The following is a 21,480-nucleotide window of genomic DNA, read 5'->3' as shown; positions in this document are numbered from 1 at the left end:
GCGCCATTCCTTGTTCGTTCTCTTCGTTTCCAGTTGGTGGAAGTGAACCCAGGTTTCGTCCCCAGTGACGATTCTTGCAAGGAAGTCATCACCTTCACGTTCAAAGCGCAGAAGGAGTTCTTCACAAGCATCAACACGTCGTTCTCTCATTTCAGGAGTCAGCTGCCGTGGCACCCATCATTGAGACACTGTGAAATTGGAGCACATCTTGCACAATGTGGTGTGCTGACCCGTGACTAATCTGGAAACATGCTGCAATGTCATTCAGGGTCACTCTGCGGTTTTCTTTCTCTAGGGTTTAAACTGCTGCAATGTTCTGTGGAGTCACAACTCGTTGTGCCTGACCTGGACGAGCAGCACCTTCCACTGAAGTCACACCATTTGCGAAATTCCTACTCCATTCGTAGACTTGTTGCTGTGACAAACATGCATCACCGTACTGAACCTTCAGTCGTCGATAAATTTATATAGGTTTCACACCTTCACTACGCAAAAACCGAATAACATAACGCTGTTCTTCCCTGGTGCAAGTCACAAGTGGGGCCACCATCTTCATACTGATACGGAGACGGTATGTGAGCATCTGCACCATACTGCCACCTATAAGCCATTCTGCACGCTTTTTGTAACACGCTTACCAACTTACACGATAACAGCGCGAAATTTCGATTTGTTATTACAAACTTAAGGTTTTCATTAACTCACCCTCGTAATATTCACCTTCACTATCTACAACAGTCTGCGACGCTCGGGTAACTTTTCGATTACGCGACTGTAGAAATTACTTGGTTTTCAGACGAAGAACTCGTCGATCCACGTTCGGAGCGCATTTTCAGCCAGGAAAGAAGTTCCCTGAAAGTTGTTCGATAGAGAGCGGAAAAGATGAAAATGTCAGAGCGCAAGATCGGGTGAATAAAGTAGACGCGGAATGAGTTCCCTCCAAAGTCGGCTCTATATCCGATTACATCCTGACACTTGCACAGGCAGCATGGCAGCAGGACAAGAGAATGTTTCCTTTGGAACGCAAGGTTGGAACAGTTTCGGCCACAACTGCGTGGTCGTGCTGCACACAAACGACGTAATAATGTGTTTCAGAAGACTCTTAGCTGGTCACTTCACTGTAAAAACTCTACTTTTTACCAGCAACAGCTTAAAATTTATGAAAACTGATGTATAATTCGTGTTTTTACTTGAAAGTGAATTCTATTTTTTTAAGACCCAAAGTTTCTTGAAACTGGTTGTCTTAAAGAAAGAAATTTTTTATGCGATTTAGGCTGCTGAATGTTTTTTAACAAATAAAACAGATCGAGCCTCACAAAAAGAGAAAATTCTGTGGAAATGAATACAGTAACATGAATGTTTATCGAATTTAACTAATGTATAACTTTTTGTGACTTTGCGGATTATCCAGATGATCTGCGGTCCTACCAAATTCGGGTAAGCGAAGTTCCACTGTAACTGCAAGGATTGCTCCACACAGAGCGCTATTGTACACAGGTAGAGCCCAACGGGCATATCTTTGTACCTTTGAATCCCACCGCGGTCGTTAACTGCGGCCTGAATCGGTGTATCCGTCGTGTGTTTTACCACGTCCTGCCTGCCACGCACCGCTGTAGGCATCGCCGATGCAGACCGCGTAACCTCTCGGGTCCACTGTGGCGTCACGGCGCAGCGAGGTTTGTGGTAAAATGACACAGATAGTGGCAAAAGATAGAATCATTTAAAATGCCAAATATCATTAATTAATGTCAACCATTAAACTTTTAAGCTGTGTTGAACACAGAGTACAAACTGTACGACTGTGTATTTACCGCCAGGTACGATGAAAATTCTCATCTACGGTACCCCTTAATGCTAACGCAGATCGTAAAACTAACACATGGGTGCTATTTGTCTTATGGGCTAAATGTGCGACAAACTACAGCACCTTCCAAGGTTCAGGTATGATTCAGTCCTTATTACGTACTGCTTTAATTACAGATACAGTTGACTCTTAATAATTCCAGAATCAAGAGACCTAACGAAAAAATAATTGAGTGCTCATCGATTGGTATAGAATCAGGAAAAAGTCGAAGTAAGTTATAAGTTAAAAATTGGGGGTACCCAAAAAAAAGGATAAAGAGAAAATAAAAGAAAACGAGCAAGTTTGCCGGGGGCGGAGCTTGCGTAGTACGCATTTCTCCCGCTAGACGTCTATAGCGCAACTCATGGCCAGTCCGGTGCCGCCCGTGTTGTCGACCTGGCTTGTTCTGCCCATCTGCAGGGATCGTTTTTGCTAGCGCTATTTTGTTCTTGTTTCGTTTTTATGATGGCAAGTTTAAGTGAACAATGTGTAGCTGTGAAATTTTGTTTTCTACTCGGTAAAAATGCTGCCGAATCTGTTTTAATGCTGAAAACAGCTTAGCAAGATGATGCTATGGGAAAAACTCTCGTTTTCGAGTGGTTTGCTCGATTTAAAAATGGCGATATGTCGATTGATGACAAACCTCGTTCTGGATGTCCATCGACTGTCCGAATCGACGAAATGCATGAACAGCGCAAAAGTATTAAGCGATAAACTTATTTTCCTTTCATGATTCTGCGAGACGTATCAACGTTACGCCGATGGTGATCGTGGATGGCGCCGTAATAGCTGTACGATACGTGAATGCCATCTTCCGACCGGCAGCATATTGACGAGGCATTCGTCTTCATGGACGACAATTCGCACCCCAGTCGTGCACATCTTGTGAATGACTTCTTTCAGGATAACGACATCGCTCGACTAGAGTGGCCAACATGTTCTCCAGACATGAACACTATAGAACATGCCTGGTATAGATTGAAAAGGTCTGTTTGTGGACGACGTGACCCACCAACCACTCTGAGGGATCTACGCCGAATCGATGTTGATGAGTGGCACAATCTGCAACAAGGGTCCCTTGATGGACTTGTGGATACTATGTCACGACGAATACAGGCATGCATCAATGCAAGAGGACGTGCTACTGGGTGTTAGAGATACTGGTGTGCACAGCAATCTGGACCACCACCTCTGAAGGTCTCGCTCTATGGTAGTACAACATGCAATGCGTGGTTTTCATGAGCAATAAAAAGGGCGGAAATGATGTTTATGTTGATCTCTATTCCAATTTTCAGTGCAGGTCCCGGAACTCTCGGAACTGAGGTGATGCAAAACTTTTTTTAATATGTATAATAAAACACAATCATCGACGAGCTTCAATTAACTGACTATATTCCCACATGCAGTTTAGCAGCATGTAGAACGGTCAGCCTGTACATGGATGTCATTATGTTCCTTTATATATATTTATATATGTGTGTGTGTGTGTGGGTGGGTGGGTGGGTGGGTGGATGTGTTTGAATACTGTTGTATCTATACGTATGACGGTAATACTCGAGTCTGGTTATTGTACACTGTTCTCATACTCTGTCTAGATGGTGTTTATAGACCTGCATGCGGACATACAAAAGCACAGTGTATTGTTATTTTAGACACATAGTCATTAATATGGACTGAACTGGGAATATCCCAAATATGTATCAATGGCGTTTTACAGTTTTTTATTGTGTTACCAGAAATTTTTTTACAGTATATTACCTCTGTGTATCCTGTGTTACATTTTCGTCTTGTTTACTCGTTCCAGAATACTGTGGATGTAAAATCTGTTTTATAACGGAACCTGTTCTTTGCCGGGAACTTCGTACCAGAGTACGTAGGGCACGACTTAAACTGCTGTATATTCTGCAGTGTCAAAACAGACTGTAGAATCATATTTCCTGTGTGTAGATGACTGCATGTGCATTTGCCGAAAGCCAAAAATAAAAAAAACATAATGCGTGACACTACGAGAAGATACGACTGCGATCATAGGTGCTCTCTTTCCCTTTCTAATGTAATTAGATATGCACGTCGATTTCACATATCAGTTATGGGTAATATTCTCGAAGAAAAATGGATTTCTACATTTTGGGCTGTAAAGGAAATAAACTTGCAAGATATTGATGTCTATGATGCGTATTAGGGCTTCAGCCATCCATATTGGAAATGTTTTTATTTTATTTCACGGTGTTTGTAAATCACCACATCAGCTGCCATTTTAAAATGCTTTAATTTTTACAGCCGACTGCATTCATCGAACAGCATCGATTTATAGCACATTAAGTATAAAATAAAATATTGAAGAATCTTTCATCAGACTTGAATAAGCAATGCTACAGATTTATTTTTGTGCAATAATTCTGCTCAGTCACATTCAGCGTGTTTAGAGCTGCGAATTACACTATACGACAGAAACGAGGGGCCGGCCGCGGTGGTGTCGCGGTTCTAGGTTAGTTAGGTTTAAGTAGTTCTAAGTTCTAGGGGACTGATGACCACAGCAGTTGAGTCCCATAGTGCTCAGAGCCATTTGAACCATTTTTGAACAGAAACGAGGGAGGAAGCATTACAAACGCCAGTCAGGAACGAGTTGTTCTTGGACTGCTATGAAACAGATGTACTGTGGTCTCCAGATGTACACACAATTGAATCACAGTAGCCGAACGACAACTGCACAGAAAAGGTGGCAAAGAGTTGTTAAGTCATCCAACATGGATAGAAGAACAAATCCGGCAGGCACTACTCGAACAACTGAATAAAAAGCTACTGACAGGTAACAAGAATTGCTAGCAAATTAAATGAGCGACACACACACACACATACACACACACACACACACACACAGGCCGAAAAGACACGATACGGCTCAGTGGAAAATTTTGCCGTTACCTGCGCGACGGGATGGCTGACCTTGGGGCATGGTGATAATCGCACATCGTGCTTCAGTCGTTGAATTCGGCAAGGGCTTATCGAGACTCCCGAACAATAAAAATGAACTAAATGACTTAGGGTCGAAATAGTCGCTTTCCATGTTCTCTTGAGGCCTCAGCACGCAGAAAAACCTACATCGTGCCTTAAGTGCTACTACAGCTGCCGCTGATGGCAAAAGCGCGGGTTGTCTCCTCAAAGTTCAGATAAAAAGTGAGGTCGGCTGTTCTCCTTGGGTTCTGTTTAGAATTTCGCATCAGGAGAAATGAAGGTCAGCTGTGGAAAATGTAACTGCTTTTTGTGACAAACGCAAATGAGTATCTTCCCAGCAACTTCTGAAGGAGTCGCCTTGTGATGTTAGGTTGCCAAAACATGGCGACATTTTACCGCCAGTTTCACCTGGCAGTGATATCGCTGCTACTCGCAAAGATTTAGCCTCCACGTATATCGCCATCCCGGAAATAATACTGTTACTTATTGATTGCAAATGTTGGGGAAAGATACTGCTGTACGTAAGGAACATAATTATACTGTGGTCATTTTTCTTTTCTTTCAGGAACATGCAAAAAATTAGTATTCAAATTCACTATTCAATAACTAAATCTGTTTTGCTATAATTTTACCTTTGATTGTTTCTGTGTAAAACGTTAGTATAAGCCTGACGTTACAACCTCTGCGAGATGTGGCAACACAATTGTGGAGTGTTTTGACAGCAATCAGAACTGTTTTAGTAGCAGCGGTCCCCAATACTGACACGGTGGGGCGGTAGTCGGTCCACGCATGTACCGATTTTATTATGAACTGGTATCCTGCATAAATTAGTATCTGATGAGCCCCAATAGACCAGCTGTAGTAAGGGTGCGATAAGCTAGCCGCCGGGCGGCAGGTACTTACCGTTAATAGTCGCCACCATTTGGAACACTTTGTATCGACTGTTCTGTTTCAGATTAAATGCCGGCCATTTTTATGGTTTTCACAATTTTTAAATTAAGAACGCTAGCCAACATTAAACTGTGTCGCTAATCTTATATGAAAGCCTGAAACTACTACTTTGGACGACATATACAAATTCTTACATATTTCCAGAATGAGATTTTCACTCTGCAGCGGAGTGTGCGCTGATATGAAACTTCCTGGCAGATTAAAACTGTGTGCCCGACCGAGACTCGAACTCGGGACCTTTGCCTTTCGCGGGCAAATGCTCTACCATCTGAGCTACTTTTTTTTTTTTTTTTTAGTTTATTGTATTGCATTTTTGTTTTCTTTATTTTTCTTTGTTTTTTTTTTGTATGTATGTTTTTATTTATTCATTTTTTTTTGTATTATGGCAGTCGTTGCACCAGAATTCTAGGAGTCGCTTGCGCCGTCTGATTGGCGGAACATCCAAACGTGTCTTCTCGAAATTTTAGTGGGGATTCCGTGTGTAGTACGTTCAGAACATCATATCGGCAAAAAAGCATCAGCATCTCATGGCTTGGACGTTCCAGCTGGAAGGCGGGTCATGAAAGGCGCTCCGTAGAAAATTGGAAAAGAACTGCTTGTATCTGGGGTTGCGAACAAGTGCACAATGTCGATCGTTAAGGTACGTCCAATAACCTAGTTCTGATTTCTCATCGGGCCCAAAAAGGTAGCGGACTGTATGACCGCGTATCCAATTCACGGCATTAGTTTTTGTTGTGGGGTAATGAATCACATCCGGGAATAGAAGCGTCAGGAAAATAATCTGAGCAGGCGGCTGTCGGGTGAGGAAAGCCAGGATACGCTGCGCGAGCCTCCAGACGTCAGCAGACGGACCACATGAGAACCGATGAGCGTCCGTGTCCTCTACACCACAGTGAACACAGAGTGGTGTGTCAGCAAGGCGGATGCGGTGCAAACGAGACTGGTTGACCTGTTTGCCATTGACGGTGATATACCAGGTGGACTGAACGCTGGTGTCGAGGTAACCAGCATGCACTGCTTTCCACACACGGCGCCATATGATCTGGGGAAACTTGTGTTCAATGGGGTTGGGGGTTTGACACATTTGTAAGGTGTCGTATACAGTCTTTGTCTGGAGTATACGGAGAAGGGGTAAGGAGTGCAGAATGTAACTGATTTCAAAGAAGAAGTACCGAAAGTGATAAAAGGGGGGTGGAATGTCGGATAACATGACCGGGGCTGACATGGAGACTGGTGCGTATTCACGCAAAAGCAGTCCGGTCAGGCTCGTCGGGCAGCGACGCCAGACTTTCAGTTGGGAGCTAACAAAAAGTGCGGTAACTCTGTCTGGCACATGGAATAAGCCCACTCCACCACGCTCCCGCGGGAGGGCAAGGGAGGAATATTGAACTTTAAATAACATCCCGGCACAGACAAAGGATCCCATCGCCATCAACATACGACGTGCGAGGGTAATCGGAACCGGGAACACTTGTGCCACATGGGGGATGCGTGAGGCGTGATAAACATTCACGTATTGCGCGCGCTGTATAATGTCGAGGGATCGAAGCCGGTGTTCCACAAGGCCAGCCCTGATCGTTTGTAGGAGACGTCGACCGTTGGTTGCCGCTGAGCGACGGAGGTCATTCATAAAATCAATGCCCAAACAGCGGACACTGGTGGCCACACTTAGAGGAGCGACAGATCTTTCTGGTAGACCCTCACCAATGAGCAGAACCTTCGATTTGGAAATGTTAAGAGAACTGCCCGATGCCTCCCCATAAGTCGTCACCCAAGTCAGAGCAGCGCAAACATCGTCTTCATTGCGGAGGTAGAGGACTAGATCGTCAGCATAGGCTGTACAACAGAAGCGGTGCCCATGCAATATCAGGCCCACCAGGCGTTGGCGAAGCCCCTGTAGGAGGGGCTCTAATGCCAAAGCATACAGTATCGTGGAAAGTGGGCATCCCTGTCGGACAGAGCGCTCGATCGCTAGAGGCGCGGTGAGGCGACCATTACAGAGTATTCTTGAAGTTGCGCCGCTCAAGAGCCGCATTACCACGGTGATTGTACGAACCGGAAAACCCATGTGTTGGAGGACCGATTTCAGAAAAGTATGGTCGACACGGTCGAAAGCTTGACGGAAGTCAAGCGATGCCAATGCGCCAGGTAAATGTCGCGAGCGCGCGAGCGCAATCATGTCTCTATAACGGCAAAGGGCCGTATGGATGTTGTTGTCACCGCCCAACGAAGTCTGATCAAGGGAGGTGACGGATCTTGCTGCCTTCTTGAGGCGTGAGGCCAACAAACGGGTGAAAATTTTCATGTCACTGTTGAGTAGAGTGATGGGCCGGTAATCACAGATCCGTGATCGCCCATGTGGCTTAGGGACCAGGATGATGACCCCATCAAGGAAGGTGGCTGGGATCATCGTTGTGGGTGACATCAATTCACGACAGATGGACGTCCAAGCAGGTAACAAAAGGTAGCTAAAATACTTGTAAAAGTCGAGGGGGAGGCCGTCAGGTCCAGGGGACTTGTTGGCAGCCCCCACCTTGATTGCATCTAGGACTTCATCAGAGGTCACTTGTTCCTGAAGTTCTTGAGCCACATCCTCTGGCATGGTGTTGACAGTCATTGCTGCCACCTCCTCAATTAAGGTCGGGGGATGAGGGACGGCAGCGAACAGTTGACGGAAATGAGAATAGAAAGCGTGACCAATGTCGCATTGCGCAGTGTGTCGTCGTCCTTCCGCATCTGTGAGATCGTGGATGAGGGTTCGACGACGACGTCGGCGTTCCCTGAGAAGGTGGTACATCAATGGCGTTTCATGAGGCATATGGTCACGGGTGCAGGATCTGACAAGAGTCCCTTCTAAGCGCCGTCGCGTGAGGGAAGTGATCTGCGCTTTAGCACGATGCACCATCATCTGACGATCGGGAGAGAAGGCCATCGAAGTGCAGTCACGAAGGACTGCATAATAAAAGTCCATGGTGCTCGCTTGCCAGGCTTTGAAGTCTTTGCCATATCCTATCAGCGCCCTGCGCAGAGCTGGTTTCGCGCATGATACCCACCACGATAAGGTGGATGCGTAGGCGGGGCGACGACGATGACAGAGGGCCCACGCATCCTCAACGATTCGTCGGCAATCAGGGACAGTCAGGTGGGAAACGTTGAATTTCCACAAGCCGCGGCTGTGCCACACTTGTCGGCGGGCGAGGACGACATCGCAGATGTAGGCGTCATGGTCAGAGAAAGCCAGAGGCCATACTTCGGCATGTAGAGTGTCGGCAGCAAGGGAACGTGTGAGGTATATACGATCGAGACGACTAGATGAATGCGCCGTATAATATGTGAAACCTGCACGGGTGCCATGCACCTTTGTCCATGTGTCAACAAGCTGGAGTCTGTCGATGATGACGGAGAGGGCCGCACAAGGGGAATGATGCGGTAATTGATCTTCAGGCCTTTGCGTGGAGTTGAAATCGCCACCGAGGACCATATCATCTAGGGGACCCTCAAACAGCGGCGTTACCTCGTCAGCAAAGAAAGTGTGTCGATCACGACGTCGACTGGAGCCGGACGGTGCATATACATTGAGGATACGGACGCCGAACAGCGTGAGAGCCATACCCCTAGCATTAGCAAGGTACACTACATCTTCAGCAGGGAGTCCAGAACGGAGGAGGATGGCAACTCCACTACCGTTGTCAGAAGCATGGGAGATGTGTGCCACGTAGCCAGTGGGGGCATGGAAATCGGCGACAAACACTTCTTGGAGGAGGGCAATGTCGACATCAGCAGCATAAATGGTCTCACGGAACATTGCCAGTTTATGGGAGGCCCGAATGGTGGCCAGATTCATCGTCGCTATGCGGTAATGTTGGGGGCGTGCTCCCACCATTGGCACAGATGTTCCGGCAGAGATGTCTGCCTGGCGTGTAACATCTGACGTAGTCACCGTTGTCGTAATCACTGGCTGGAAGGTGGGTCAGGCACCTCCATGGGGCACTGCCTGATGGGAGGACCACCATCTCGAACTGCTCCTTCGTCGATATCATCAGCCCAGGAGACTGGAACAGACGGTGAGCGACTGTCACACTCCTCGGGGGCGAGTTGTAGCGACGCTGCTGTAGTGGGGTCCAGGGAGGCACCCTTCTTGGAATCCGTCATATTCGTGTGAGATCGTTCTTCAGATGGGACATCAGGAGCAGCCTCTCCTGTCGTCAGAACGCTCGAAGGGAGATCACTGTCGTGTATCAGCTCCACTGCCTGTGATGCCACATGAAGAAGTGTGTCGTCAGATGGCGTTTGACACCTCTTCTTCCGTTTTCTGGGCGACCGTTGCTTTCGGAGGTGCTGTTCTGAATCAGAATGTGGATGTTCGATGTCCGAGGTCGCGCCAGTCTGAAGAAAGGCAGAGGTAGGCACCGCATTCGCGTCGATGTCCATCGAGCTCTGGAGAGTTGGTGGTGTCGTAGCCGTCAGAGGAGATGGTGCCGGTGAGGCCATGGCAGCACCGTCATTTCCAGTGGGGAGTGCCGGGTGGAGAAGAGGTGCTTCCAGAAGTGACGCATCGGGGCTGCGTACGGCTGTGGCGTAGCTATCTGGTAAAGAAGCGGCCGTCACTTTGGGAGCTGAGTCACTGGTCGGGACCTGGAGCAAACGTCGGCGGAGACATTCTGACCGAACATGGCCCTCCTGTCCGCAACCGGCACACGTCCGCGGCTGGCCATCATACATAACGATGGCTCGCACGCCACCTATCAGCAGATAGGATGGTACATGTTTGGAGAGTTCGATTTTGATTTGGCGGACACCATTCAACACGTTGTATGTCGTGAATGTCTGCCATTTCTCCGCGATGTGCCCCACAACATTGCCATAGGGTCGGAAAGCTTCGACGACCACATCTTGCGGCACTTCGAAAGGGAGCTCAAAAACCCGGATTGTTCGAAGTCCGAAACCAGCGTGATCGACCGTCACCTCTCCAATATGCCCGTCAGAATGTTTGAACTTGAGTCCGCGTGCGTGTTGTCGAACTACGTTAGCACACGCTTCCTCCGTCGTCATCTTAATATAGACGATGCTGCTAGTTATAGAGAAATGAATACCTATCACTTCCTGAGGGTCCAGACGTAGCTCTTCGCGAATGAATTGCTCAATTTCAAAAGCGCGTGGTCTAGCATGTTCGGCTTGGAATGTTACTTTAACTGTCGCTCGGCGGTAACAGTGCGCCATGAGGTGCAATAGAAATGGACGCTACACAACACGAAATACCGCGACGCGGAAGTAAACAAACTACGGTGCGCTGTCCGGCGCGCGGAGCCGGTCCGCACGCGACCACGGCCGAAAGCCGACTGGAACTCGGGACCTTTGCCTTTCGCGGGCAAATGCTCTACCATCTGAGCTACCGAAGCACGACTCACGCCCGGTTCTCACAGAACCGGGCGTGAGTCGTGCTTCGGTAGCTCAGATGGTAGAGCACTTGCCCGCGAAAGGCAAAGGTCCCGAGTTCGAGTCTCGGTCGGGCACACAGTTTTAATCTGCCAGGAAGTTTCTTACATATTTCTTTCACATAGCATATTTTTTTGTGTGAAATACTTTAAAACAAGACTTATTGTACATGGCTATTTTGCACTCGCTGCAGTAATTTGGAGTGTCTGTTCTTTAAACCTTTGCTGTTAGCCTACTATTAATAAAAAAGAGTGTTTCGTGATTCAGAAAACGAAGAAACATCAGAAAAGAACGCAACGTTTCAACGTGCGTTCTACGAAATGAAAACAAGAAATACTCACTTGAGGTTTGGCACAAATTCAGGCTCAGCATCCGAGCCTCCGCTAACCTCATCCTCAACATGATTGTCAACAAAATCTTCCTTGAATTATTGTCTGTGTCTTTCGATTGCTTACGTATCGAACAACAGCTGCCGCCCGCTAGCAGTTTGTGTTCGTAGAACAACGGTTGTTTTCTTCCGCGCAATGCAATGAAGACCGGTGGAGCCCATCGATGTATGTGGTATTTGAAAGCGGGAGATATTGTACCCAGTCACATGTTGAAAGTCGGAATCAGCAGTCCCGTCAACTGACGGGGTTGGCACTCAGTAATGTGCTTAGATTTAAATGCATTATGCAATATGAGACCATCACAATTGTTTTTTAAATGACATGAGTGTTATTTTGATTCTACCCGTTGCGTTGCATTACAACAGTCTGAATTTAAATGGCTCTGAGCACTATGGGACTCAACTGCTGTGGTCATTAGTCCCCTAGAACTTAGATCTACTTAAACCTAACTAACCTAAGGACATCACACACATCCATGCCCGAGGCAGGATTCGAACCTGCGACCGTAGCAGTCGCACGGTTCCGGACTGCGCGCCTAGAACCGCGAGACCAGTCTGAATTTAATTTCATATTTCTGTGTACAAGTATTTACCGTATTTGAAGATGACCTTATCTGTAATTCACATTCACGAATACATGTTACTTCGGTTTGAAATTCATACCGTAACAACTGATCATTCGAGGCACACACGCCAGTGAGTTGTCAGCATTGTAAGACATACATGGAAATTTCCTTTCTGACATCCTCTAATCTCTTAGTGGCTACGGTATTTACTCATCTGCCCCTGAGATAAGCGGCCAAAATTATTTAGCTCACGGACGAATTCACCAAAGCCAATTAAAATTAAGCACATCTTACGATATTACTCTTCGTGTTAGTATTTTTGTTTGTTACTGAGCATGAAAACTACGCTCTTAAGAAACTCTGAACAGTAGCTGACGTTTTTGGAATCGCCTGCTAGTTGCTGGATGCATATTATTATAATATACGACAGAGAATTGCAGGACGCACGGATAGTTGATTGGGCCGCAGTTTGGCGACCACTGATCTAGCCTCATACCATAAACTACAGAGCTATTAATGTAACGTAATAGCAAAATCGTCGGCAAAATGTTCCGTTACCACGTATAAGTCTTTTCAGGTAATGTGACTGCAATATGCACTCCGCTCTCGAGTGAAAGAATCAGACTACAGTTGGTAACATAGCACGGAATGTATCTACATTGTTTTATAGTGGTTTTCTTCTTTTACAGTAGTTTGATTACCAATTCTGTTTTACTCTGACACAAGTCTGCACATAAATCTGTTTCTACCAGTCTTAATGTTGTCGTTCCTACAAAAAACGGTATGTACTGCACTAATACAGTGAACTGCTATTCCAGACATTCGGGCCTATTATTGACCTACTCTCAAGTGCATCTCTCGGCCTCTCCCGAAGCAGACAGCCCGGTTGGTTTCTTAAATGCGTGGCCCCCTCACCCACTTCCACCTCTTGCTATATTTGAATAAGCACCTCTTCTCTCTGATGACTCATCTAATGACTCGTAGACGTAGGTCTATGGAACAGCAATTAGCGAATAGCCCTCCATCCCACTTGCACAGGTTCCCTTTAGAGCGATTTCTCGTTAGAGTTTTCAGGAGAACAGATTGGTTTCGCGTGGCTGTTGACCTTGGGACAAGAGTTATTGAAGGAGGGAGACGGAGGGCCTCAAGGTTCTAGGAAGAGAAATTACGAGGAAGGGAAATATATTTCAGCCTAGAAGAGGAATTTAAAAATCACAGTGCGAAGTAAGTCGAGTGCGAAAAGTTGTAGCTACTTGTTTGTCACTCACTTATTTTTCCTCCTAGCGATTTTTATGTGCTTTGCTGGTTATTTATTCCAGAATTTGGTATTTTTCTAATGTTGCCGCCACAGTCGTCAGGTGACGTAAGAGAGGAAAGCCGCCTGCGACAGCTGTCTGTGACCTCAACCTTTGTTCTGCGCGTTGTCGTATTGTAACTGTGTGTGCGTTGTGTCTTCCGAGATGAAGAGCGGAGACCAGCTCGACATTTCCCTAAACGTGCTTGGAAAATTGCCTAAAAACGTCACGCGGACTGGCCAGTGCTTCAGATCCAGTTAATCCACCCTGACCCACTTCTCTGCCACTCATAACCCCCCTGTTTACATGTTAAAACCCGTCTTGTCAGCCGTCTGTTCATCTGGTCTAATCGCTGAGCGCGTGCGCTGTCTTCACTAGATGCATGCGGTGCATACTATGCCTGTGGTTCCGGAAGAGAGGTAGATGTTCTGTAGTTTCGGGGTAACAGTGTGGGCGATCGACGGATCTGGACTTTAGCCAACATGGTCTTGTTGTGCTGCTGCTGTGAACCGCGGAAAGCAAGGGGAAACCACAGGCGTTATATTTCCCGAAGACATGCTGCTTTACTGCATGAGTTAATGATGATGGCATCGTGTTGCGTAACGAGTTCAGAGGCCATTCGGATCTACATTTGGCGACTACTGAGAAGGATACCGTCATCCTGAAAAACAAGACGATAAGTACTTAATAGAAACAAAATATAAGGTGCCGTATAACCAAAGAGGAGGTGTTAAATCCAGCATGTCATTCCAAGCATGTGTGTCAATTTTTACCTCTCTATCTACATTATTCCGTGGTTTATTGAGTTTTCAAATTTATACTGACTTTTTGATCACCGGGTATTTTTTCCCGTGTCCCGATTTTGATGAAATGAATCCTATATTTTGCCCCAAGCTACACTCAAATCACCTGTGAAAATCCCGTGAAAATTTGTATAGTACTTTTGGAGGTTAGAGTGTTCAAATAGATAGACAGACTTGAGGATTTACAGTTTTATTAGTAGTTCACAGATACCAGGAAAAATTTCTCTCTTAGTCTCATGCATAGAGTATTTCAGCTTTTACGTAATGTATTCGCAAACTGAAACAACTTTTTATAGCGTGTTAGTATATCATATATTTTTTCAACCTAGAATGCAGTGTAACTGTTATTCTTTTATAGTGTGTCATCTCAAACGAAAGAGAACTTAACATAGAAAACCTATTTGCATAGAAATTTATGTCGGGAATGTTAAACTGTTGTGGTTTACATTATTTCATTCTATGCGAAAAACTGCGTGTCTATGTTGCTATGCAATATGTTTTCGTTTACTTTTATCGGTATCCACAGTGTCTTCACTGTGAAACTGCCTTTTTAACTTGCGTTGTCTCTCTGTTTAGAAGATACGAAAACAAGATGGTTTGGGCGGGAGTTTTTGATGTTATTTTGACCGTGGGCTTTGAGAGGTCTCTCTCTATATATGACAGGTCTCTCTCTCTCTCTCTCTCTCTCTCTCTCTCTCTCTATATATATATATATATATATATATATATATATATATATATATATATATATATATCTTCCCGCCCCCCTCTGTGAGTGTCTGTGTGTGAGGGAGGGGGTGGGGGAGGATGTTGTTATGGGTATGGGTCGTCTGACGGTTCTGTGAGGTTGCACAGGGCTGTGTTTTGGTTTATTATTTATTTACTTTCTACTATGGCTTTCTGTATGTTGTGGCTTTCTTCTGTTATTAGTTTATGTTGGAAGCTGTTGCTATATACAGGGTGTCCCAGCTATCTTGTCCACCCAAAATATCTCTGGAACAATAACAGCTATTAGAAAACGACTTTCACCGGTATCAATGTAGGGCTGGGGCCCATGAATGTACGTATTTGGAAACATTCTAAAACGAAAGCATATGTGTATTTTAACACAAACTTATGTTTTTTTTTTTTTAAATGGGCCTCCTATATTTTTTCTTCAGCAATCCATAGCATGACAAAGCACATACACAATGGCGTTGATTGCATCGCAATATTACCCTTACATCCCAAGATAGTCGTTTTCCAATAGCTGTTATTGTTCCAGAGATATTTTGGGTGGACAAGATAGCTGGGACACCTTGTATATGAGAATTTTTCGGCTACTGTTGATGCGTGTGTGGTTTGTGTTTCCCTAATATGGGGTACGTCGGTACCCGTGTGTTGCAGTGCCCGCCCTGCAAGGCGTTCACGCCGCAGCTGGTGGAGACCTACCACAAGGTGCGCGCCCGCGGCCATCGCTTCCAGGTCATCTTCGTCAGCTCGGACCGGTGAGTGCTCACTGCTCACTGCTCACTGCTCGCAGCTTACCGCAGCTCTGCTGCACGACCACTCACTGTGTTAAAGACGCAGCCGTGCCTCATTACTGTCTGCTCAGCAACTCGACTGGTATCAGAATGAGATTTTCACTCTGCAGCGGAGTGTGCGCTGAAATGAAACTTCGTGGCAGATTAAAACTGTGTGCCGGACCGAGACTGAAACTCGGGACCTTCGCCCTACGCGGGCAAGTGCTCTACCATCTGAGCTACCCAAAAACGACTCACTCCCCGCCCTCACAGCTTTACTTCCGCCAGTACCTCGACTCCCACCTTCCAAACTCCACAGAAGCTCTCCTGCGAGCGCACACGCCGCTGCAGAGTGAAAATCTCATTCTGGAAACATCTCCCAGGCTGTGGCTAAGCCATGTCTCCGCAATATCCTTTCTTCCAGAAGTGCTAGTTCTGCTAGGTTCGCAGGAGAGCTTCTGCGAAGTTTGCAAAGTAGGAGACGGGGTACTGGCGGAAGCAAAGCTGTGAGGACGGGGCGTCAGTCGTGCATGGATAGCTCACATGGTAGAGCACTTGTCCGCGAAAGGCAAAGGTCCCGAGTTCGATTCTCGGTCCGACACACAGTTTTAATCTGCCAGCGACTGGTATCACTTCGCATCATTTGTCCAGGAACTGTAAGTTTTCTGTCTAAAGTGTTTCTGCTTAGTAAAAAACACTTTTGTTTTCAAAACAACATTCGACTTGAGATCAGTATTACATAATTTTACTCGGAAATATATTTAGGTCAAAAATTCAAATTGTTCCGACTTAGACGAAATGAATTGTGCACCGGATGCCGTTAACGTCAGTCCCGTTCCCGTTTAAATGGCAAACTAAAAATAATAAACCGCTAGGAACTGTAACTGACAGTTTTACAAAATCTGGACTCGGCTGAATAATTCAAAATACTCGAAAATAAATGTTTGCTGCTCGGTAAAAGAACAACATAAAGGAAATAAACGGGATTCTCTTTCTGGCCAATGACGTCGGTAAGAGGTACCTGCGTGCAGAGAAACACTAGCAAACGAAGGGATGTTGGCGTGTCCACGTGCTGTTAACGCCAGACGGAGCCGCGCAGTGAAATCAGAACTCAACTTCTGTCGTTATTCTCCCAGTACAGTACTTCCGCGCTTGCTTACGTTTCCTTCCGAATTCTTCCCCAGAAGCGACTCTGTTAAAATGACCTGGTATGTGCTTCTGGTATTGCGCTTGTGCCAGAAAGAGCAATAAGTGTACTGTAATCTTAACTGCTTTTCCTTGCATTGTGACTCAGCAAACTTATCGGGTTTGAATCTGTTCAGATTCTTAAGTGTCTCATAGTAACACCTGAAACTCTGTGTGGCATCGTCGAGACATGCATTACCAGTTACACTTATTCGATAAAATCACACGTTGCTGCTGAGTCTAGCCATGAGGACAAACGCAAACCGTGCTCTAGGCGGACGGTGTTATCTACGTAGGCCATAACGAAAGCCCGTATTACACGCCGCTTGAATGAGTGAGCGATCAACTAGATTGTACCTGCCGTATGCGTTAGCCAGTAGGTGCATACAGCCGTCAAAGACACTTCACGCACACTGAACTGTTTTGCGTCTGCTATAGTAGACTACCCACATCTCCACTAAGCGTCTTGTAATGCAGGCTTAAGGATACATCTATATCTACATGGTTACTCTTTAACTCACACTTAAGTGCCTGGCAGAGGCTTTATCGCACCATTTTCATACTACTTCTCTACCATTCCACTCTGGAATGGCTCGTGGGAAAAAGAAACACCTAAATCTCTGATTTAATTTATTATTATGAAGATCATTTCCCACGTAGGTGGGTGTCAACAAAATATTTTCGCATTCGGAAGATAAAGTTGGTGATTGAAATTTCGTAAATAGATCTCGCCGTAAAGAAAACCACCTTTGGATCAGTGATTTCCACCCCAACTCGCGTATCATGTCAGTGACACTCTCACCCCTATTGCGCGATAACACGAAACGAGCTGCCCTTCTTTGTACTTTTTCGATGTCCTCCGTCAATCCTATCTGGTAAGGATTTCATACCGCGGAGCAATATTCCAGCAGAGGACGGAAAAGTCTCTTTAGTGGATTTGTCGCATCTTCTAAGTGTTCTGCCAACAAAGCGCAGTAGTTGCTCGTAATTGTGATTACTAGGTATTTAGTCGAAATGATAGACCTTAGATTTGTGCGATTTATCGTATACCCAGAATTTATCGGATTTCGTCTATAATAACACTAACGCCCCACCACTGATTTTTTTTTTTTTTTTTTTTTGAAAGAATCGTACTCTCATGTGTAAAGCAGCTTACAGTCAAGTGCAAAGTTTGTCGGAAGTCACTATGTGCTCGTATTCTCAAACATTGAATGAATGAAGTTTGCGTAATTTGCACGACGTGAACGAAGCTATCATAGATTATGTCCCTTAATAAATAGATTACGATACCATTTAAAATTTTTGTATTTGGTCAGTAGTTAACAAAATACTACAACTGAAATTTTAATTACTCCTGGAAGCCGTTAGATAGCCAACCTGCAACTTGAATTGGGTATCAGGACAATCGTTCCAGCCGATTAGTGATATACGAGTAGACAGAGACTGGAGACTCTACCTGAACTATGCATACATCTGCTACGGATCTGCAGTGTAATTCACCCTATTTAAGCTAGACAAAAATACAGTATAAGGCGCTCCGCATCTGTGCCGATCGGCGAAATCGACGCCAACAAATATACTGTTATGGGAGACAACATTAAAAGTACCACTACATCTCTGACAGCGTCACCTTTTTCGTGGCATCGTTTGTTATCAGAATATCCGGACGGTGGCGATCGACTATTTTACCGGAGGCTATTGTATTCAACTAACATGCGCCGACATACGCTCTACATTACTTTGAAATAGAACAACTCTCACAGAGTGATGCGCGCTCCAGCTTTACCGTGTTACGAGGACCGTTATCATATAATGTTCACATAAATCAAAGTAAACGGTCTGAATTATACCTATGATAACACTTCACAGTAAGTGATACAAAAAGATTTATGGACACATAACGGATACCAAAATACTATACACAGATGGTACCAAGAATGCTAATGGCACTGATGTGCATTCGTAGATCAGAAAAAATGGAAATGACTCTGAGCGCTCTGGGACTTACGAGCGGAGGTCATCAGTCGCCTAGAACTTCGAACTACTTAAACCGAACTAACCAAAGGACATCACACACATCCATGTCCGAGGCAGGATTCGAACCTGCGTCCGTAGCAGCAGCGCGGTTTCGGACTGAAGCGCCTAGAGCCGCTCGGCCACAGCGGCCAGCCCAACGCCTTAAACGACAAGGTGAATGAGTTGGCATGAGGAATGGAGCAGACAAACCAACGACAACAGGAAATATTATAGAAGGAAACACCCTGCGATCCGGACAACACATTGATATATGAAGCACACGTTGTCAATAGAATTTTATACAACCATTGTACAAGCGACATTGTCACCGTCGCGTCAAGAAACACTTTCTTTGCCTGCCTGCGAGTGATCGACAACTGTCTTTGTACTAATGGAGAAAAAGAATATTAGGATGTACCGAAAACACAAACAGTGTAGATCGAAAGCTGAGCCAGCTGAATGCTACGGGGTACAAAGGCCACCACTGTGTTACCACTCTTTTAGGAAAAACAGGCGTTAGGGTGTGTAGACCCATAAACACAGCTGTCAACGAACTAAGAGTGCTCCATATAATCAGCCACGTCTAAAACTAAACCCGGCAGTACGGTCGGCAGGAGGAGGAGGAGGAAGAGGAGACGGCCACAAATGTTTACAAATGTTGACCCATTAATAATTGGGTCAACATTTGTAAAACTCTCTCTGTAAAACGTCCATTAATATTTGTAAAACTCAAATTTCTCCCTCTCAAAAGCCACCCTATGGGGACAGAGAGAGAGTTTTAGTTTAAGCGAATCAAAATTTACGAAGTAAATAAGTATTTTTTTTATACATACTCATTTTCCACGCGGAAATGAGAAGATGGATTTTCTTGAATTAAGGCGCCAACTACCAAGAATCAAAACAAATGTAGATTTTTATATAGAATCTGATACTGCAGTAAAAAATTGAGGTTCCCATTTGAAATTTTAAAGTTGCCTCGTGCCCCATTCCCATGGGGCTGGAGTGGCTGGCTAATTTTAGCACCAGCAAATGTCCCCTCGAAAAGAATCAACTTTGGATTCTACACATTTTTTCGTGTCAAGCTTATTTTTCGAGTTATTCTGGATTGTCAACTTAAAATTTACACCCTGTATACAACTTAATTCTCGCTAGGTACAATGGCCAGCCCTATCACACGCTGCACCCACAATTGGTCCGAACTACCTAGGTGCAAAATAAGGCTCAAATTGTTCTGAGCACTATGAGAGTTAACGTCTGAGGTCATCAGTCCCCTAGAACTACTTAAACCTAACTATCCTAAGGACATCACACACATCCATGCCCGAGGCGGGATTCGAACCTGCGAGCGTAGCGATCTCGCGGTTCCAGACTGAAGTGCCTAGAACCGCTCGGCTATAAAATAAGGATCGGTGAGCTGTGACCTCGCAGATGCAGGATACGAAGTGAAGTGTGGAGAGCGGAGTTGAGGCCCTGGCTGGTGCTGCGCGCGCTTGTGAGACAGTATTAACTGATTACACATTTCTTAGCTTTAGTTTGTAATTGAAATGTCTTCGCGGCAGCAGGGGGGGGGGGGGGGGGGGTTGCGGACGCCTCACACTGGTGTGCTCTCTCAGCAGCCTCTCAAGACTGTTGCTGACATCAGGACAAGACATGCAGCGGAACGTCTCTGCACAGGGCAGACCACACGGCTGGCTGCAGGCGCTGTCTGTCTGGTGTTGTCCCACATCTCGGCGCACTTCTGACAGGGCACACTCGTTTACCTCGTAGGGAGTGCCCCAGGCACCTTCCAGTGGCTCAGCACGGGCGGCAATGGCTGTGCGGAGTTACGGCGCGTCCTCCCAACCTGAGGATGGCCAGGTCACTGGTGTCAGCTCTCAGATGCGAGACCGGGGCAGCGGCAGCAGCTAGCGCGCCTCGTTACCACAGCCACATTGTGACAATGTGGCTGCAGTGAGCCGGTGGTAGAATACTCCTGGTCTTCACATCAGCGGATAAGAGCTCGGCAGCTCACAGGGACTAAGTCCCATAGACCAGGCTGGCTACAGTCTCGAAGGTAGCAGTCATCAGGCGAAAGGTACACAGCACAACACTAGTCCTGCCTCGATGCTAGAGCTCACTGCAACTGGAAGGTAGAGAGGCTTCAGAGCCCGAGTATTTATAACTGTCTACATGTGCATCTACATATATACTCCGCTAGCCACGAAGCGGTGTGTGGTGGAGGGCAGAATTCGCTCCAAAGTGATATTCCCCCCACCCGCGCTGTTCCACTAGAGGATCGCGCGAGGGAAAAACGACTGTCTGAACGACTCAGTACGATCTGTAATGGTGATCATTGCGAGATTTGAAAGTTGGTGGTAATAATAAATGCTCTACATCCTCGGTGAAGATCGGATTTCGGAATTTAGTGAGCAGCCCCTTCCGTTTAGCTCGCCGTCTATCTGCAAGTGTGTCCCACTTCAAACTTTCTATGAGATCTGTAACGCTCTCGCGATGGCTAAATGTACCAGTCACGAATGTTGCCGCTCTTCTTTCGACCTTCT

The 21,480-nt window shown here is 45.9% G+C and overlaps 1 protein-coding gene across 1 annotated transcript in view; it reads left to right on the top strand.

Moving 5' to 3' along the window:
- LOC126284016 (nucleoredoxin-like) overlaps positions 1–21,480 on the top strand; it is a 703,754-nt gene that overhangs the window by 548,579 nt on the left and 133,695 nt on the right. The window contains exon 3 of the mRNA XM_049982561.1: positions 15,624–15,724. Coding sequence (XP_049838518.1) covers positions 15,624–15,724 — 101 coding nt within the window. The remainder of the gene's footprint in view (positions 1–15,623; positions 15,725–21,480) is intronic.

The sequence above is a fragment of the Schistocerca gregaria genome, chromosome 8, assembly GCF_023897955.1.
Source record: "Schistocerca gregaria isolate iqSchGreg1 chromosome 8, iqSchGreg1.2, whole genome shotgun sequence".
NCBI classification, from domain to species: Eukaryota; Metazoa; Arthropoda; class Insecta; order Orthoptera; family Acrididae; genus Schistocerca; species Schistocerca gregaria.
This window is presented reverse-complemented; position numbering and strand designations above follow the sequence as displayed.